We start from the raw sequence: 2534 nt of genomic DNA, 5'->3' as shown, positions 1-2534 counted from the left end.
GAATGCCAGGTGCTCGGGAGCAGGTGGCACCACGGGCCTAGGGCATTTGGCCCTCCCAGAACCCCAGCCAAAGCTGCCCTGGCCTCTGCTGGTCCTCGGTCCTCGCAGAGCTATGCTCTCCTTCCCCTTCCCGGCCTGGAAGCCAGGAGGCTTCCAGATTTCCCTCCTAGCTGCCATGCTGGGGCTGAGACAGACACCCAGGCCATGGGCGTGGGCATGTGAAGCCAGACGCCAAGCCCGGGGCGTCTCCTTGCCCTGCTGACGGTCCCTGGCCTTGAACCCTTCCCCTTCCATGTTTTCCAGGCCCAACCGCCTGCTCATTCTCCACGGTTTCCTGGATGAGAACGTGCACTTTTTCCACACGAACTTCCTCGTCTCCCAGCTGATCCGGGCGGGAAAACCCTACCAGCTCCAGGTGGGTGGCTACAGGCCTGTTGGGGTGGGCAGTAAGGACGCGCCCCACTATTTGCAACCTGTGACAGCTCCTCCTCCACTGCACTGAACTGCCCCTCGGGAGTGTCCACATCCCTTCCTCACTTATTCAACAAGCATGAGATCGCATCCCGGAGAGGGTGGTGGGGTTCCTGACCACCCCACGGAGCCCGGGACCTGGTCTGGAGGCAGAGACCACTCGCCCTTGTTCATTTGAACCAAGTGGCGAGCTTTAAAGAAAATGGGTCAGAAGTTTCCCTGGGGCTGTACTGAGGGGGTCGGACTGCCTCTGGAGGTGCCCTTTAGGGGTGTGGGGTGGGTGAGCAGTTCCTGGATCAGGCACCTTGACCCTGGAGCTGTGGGCGGGGCTTGGGGGGGGCTTCACTGGAATGGGGTGGGGCTAGGGGGCCTTTAGTGGTCTGGGTGGGGCCTTTTGAGGGGTGGGGCTTCAGCAGCAAGGCCAGCCTCGGTTGGGGACTCAGCTTCAGGTGAGGGACAGGGCTTAGGTAATAAGAGGCACGCCTGGGAGGGCGTCAGCAATTGGCAGGTTCTGGTGAGAGGTGGGGCTTCGGTGGTGAGGGGCAGGTCTGGAAGGGCAGGAGAAATTGGCATGGCCTGTGAGGGGTGGGGCCTCGGGTGAGGGGCGGGGCTTCTGTGATAAGGGGCCAGGCGCAGGCTGGGTCCCGCCCAGAGGCGCCCTGGCCGGACTGTGAGCTCTTGCTGTGAATTGTCGCTGTGCCAGTCCTGTGGATGGCAGCCATGGGGGCCGGGGGTGTGGTGGAGGTGAAGCACGTGGAGACAGAAGGGAATGAGACCAAGGCCCGGTTTGGGGAAAGCCTGGAGCAGGTTTCCCCACGGGGCAGCGGGGATTCCAGTGCCATTAGCACGGGGAGAGCTGGATTGGTCCCCCGAGGGCCTGTCCTCTGACACCATGCCCTCCTTCAGCCCCGTCCCTGTGAGAGGCAGGGGCTCATATTTTTTTTTTCTATAAGTTTTGCCAGAAGGGAGAGAATCGGACCACTGGCTGGCCCCGCACGTGCCTTTTTTAAATATATATTTATTAATTTATTTATTTATAGCGGTTTTTGCCTTTGGGCATATGTGCATGCCAGAGAGAGACCGTGAGAGGGAAAGTGAGAAATCTCCCTCCAGGGGGGAGGGCCCCACGGCTGTCTCTTCTCCGTTCCATTCCTCCGGTTTGGGGCACGCATCCACACGCACCTGGTGTGAGTTTCAAGCACCAGGCCTGGTACTCGCAGCGGTCAGCCATGTGTGCGTCCAGCGACGTGACCGCAAGGCCACCCACCCGCTCAGCCCCGCTTGGACTTTAGAACGCACATCTCGCGGACTCCACCCCGGCCCACTGCCGCAGGAGCCCAGCCTTAGGAGGGGTAGTGGGGCAGCCCGGAGCCAGCCCTGGGGAGCGGCCAGGTGCGGGGGGCGGGGCCCAGCTGCTCCCTCTCTCCCCAGATCTACCCGAACGAGCGCCACAGTATCCGCTGCCCGGAGTCCGGGGAGCACTACGAGGTGACGCTGCTGCACTTTCTCCAAGAGCACCTCTGAGCCACGTGCAGAGCACAGGAGGCCGGCCCGGGCGGGGCCCAGGGCGGCGCCAGGCCCTCCCTGCCCCGCCGGCCGCCCTCCCACTCGCCGCCTCCGCCTTCTAGCCTTCTACCGTTTCGGAAACGCTCCTGGTGCTCCCGCCGCAGCTTCTGGGGTGCCTGGACAGAAGTGGGGGCCGATACCCCCGGCCCCGCCCCGCCCGAGGGGCCCCTCCTTCCCAGGCTTCTGGGACCAGGAGGAGGAGGCCAGCGCTGGGGCCGCCTGGGCTGAGGGTCTTGGAGAAGCCCGGGGAGCCAGCCCTGCTCCAGTCCCCAGGTCCCCAGGCTGGCCACAGCCCCAGCACAGAAGCATGAGATTGCCTGCCCTCCCCGCCAGCCCCCCACTTCATATTCATGTTTGTTTGGGGGGCATTTTTACAGCTATTTAAAATTCGGCAAGGGGTGCCTAAACCGAGATGGGAGTCACAGCCAGGCCGCAGGGTGTCAGCCCAGCTCCTGGGGACCCCGCCTTCCCGAAGGAGCGGAGCCGGCGGGCTGCCC

At 63.6% G+C, this 2534-nt stretch overlaps 1 protein-coding gene across 1 annotated transcript in view; it reads left to right on the top strand.

Moving 5' to 3' along the window:
- DPP9 (dipeptidyl peptidase 9) overlaps window positions 1-2528 on the top strand; it is a 63986-nt gene extending 61458 nt beyond the window's left edge. The window contains 2 exon segments of the mRNA XM_027769611.1: window positions 304-415; window positions 1903-2528. Of these exon segments, the coding sequence (XP_027625412.1) occupies window positions 304-415; window positions 1903-1995 (205 nt within the window). The 3' untranslated portion in view covers window positions 1996-2528.
- Window positions 2529-2534: the final 6 nt, after the last annotated feature.

The sequence above is a fragment of the Tupaia chinensis genome, unplaced genomic scaffold (assembly GCF_000334495.1).
Source record: "Tupaia chinensis unplaced genomic scaffold, TupChi_1.0 Scaffold149964_2, whole genome shotgun sequence".
NCBI lineage: Eukaryota > Metazoa > Chordata > Mammalia > Scandentia > Tupaiidae > Tupaia > Tupaia belangeri.
Note: the sequence above shows the minus strand (reverse complement) of the source record. Positions and strands in the feature narration are given on the sequence as shown.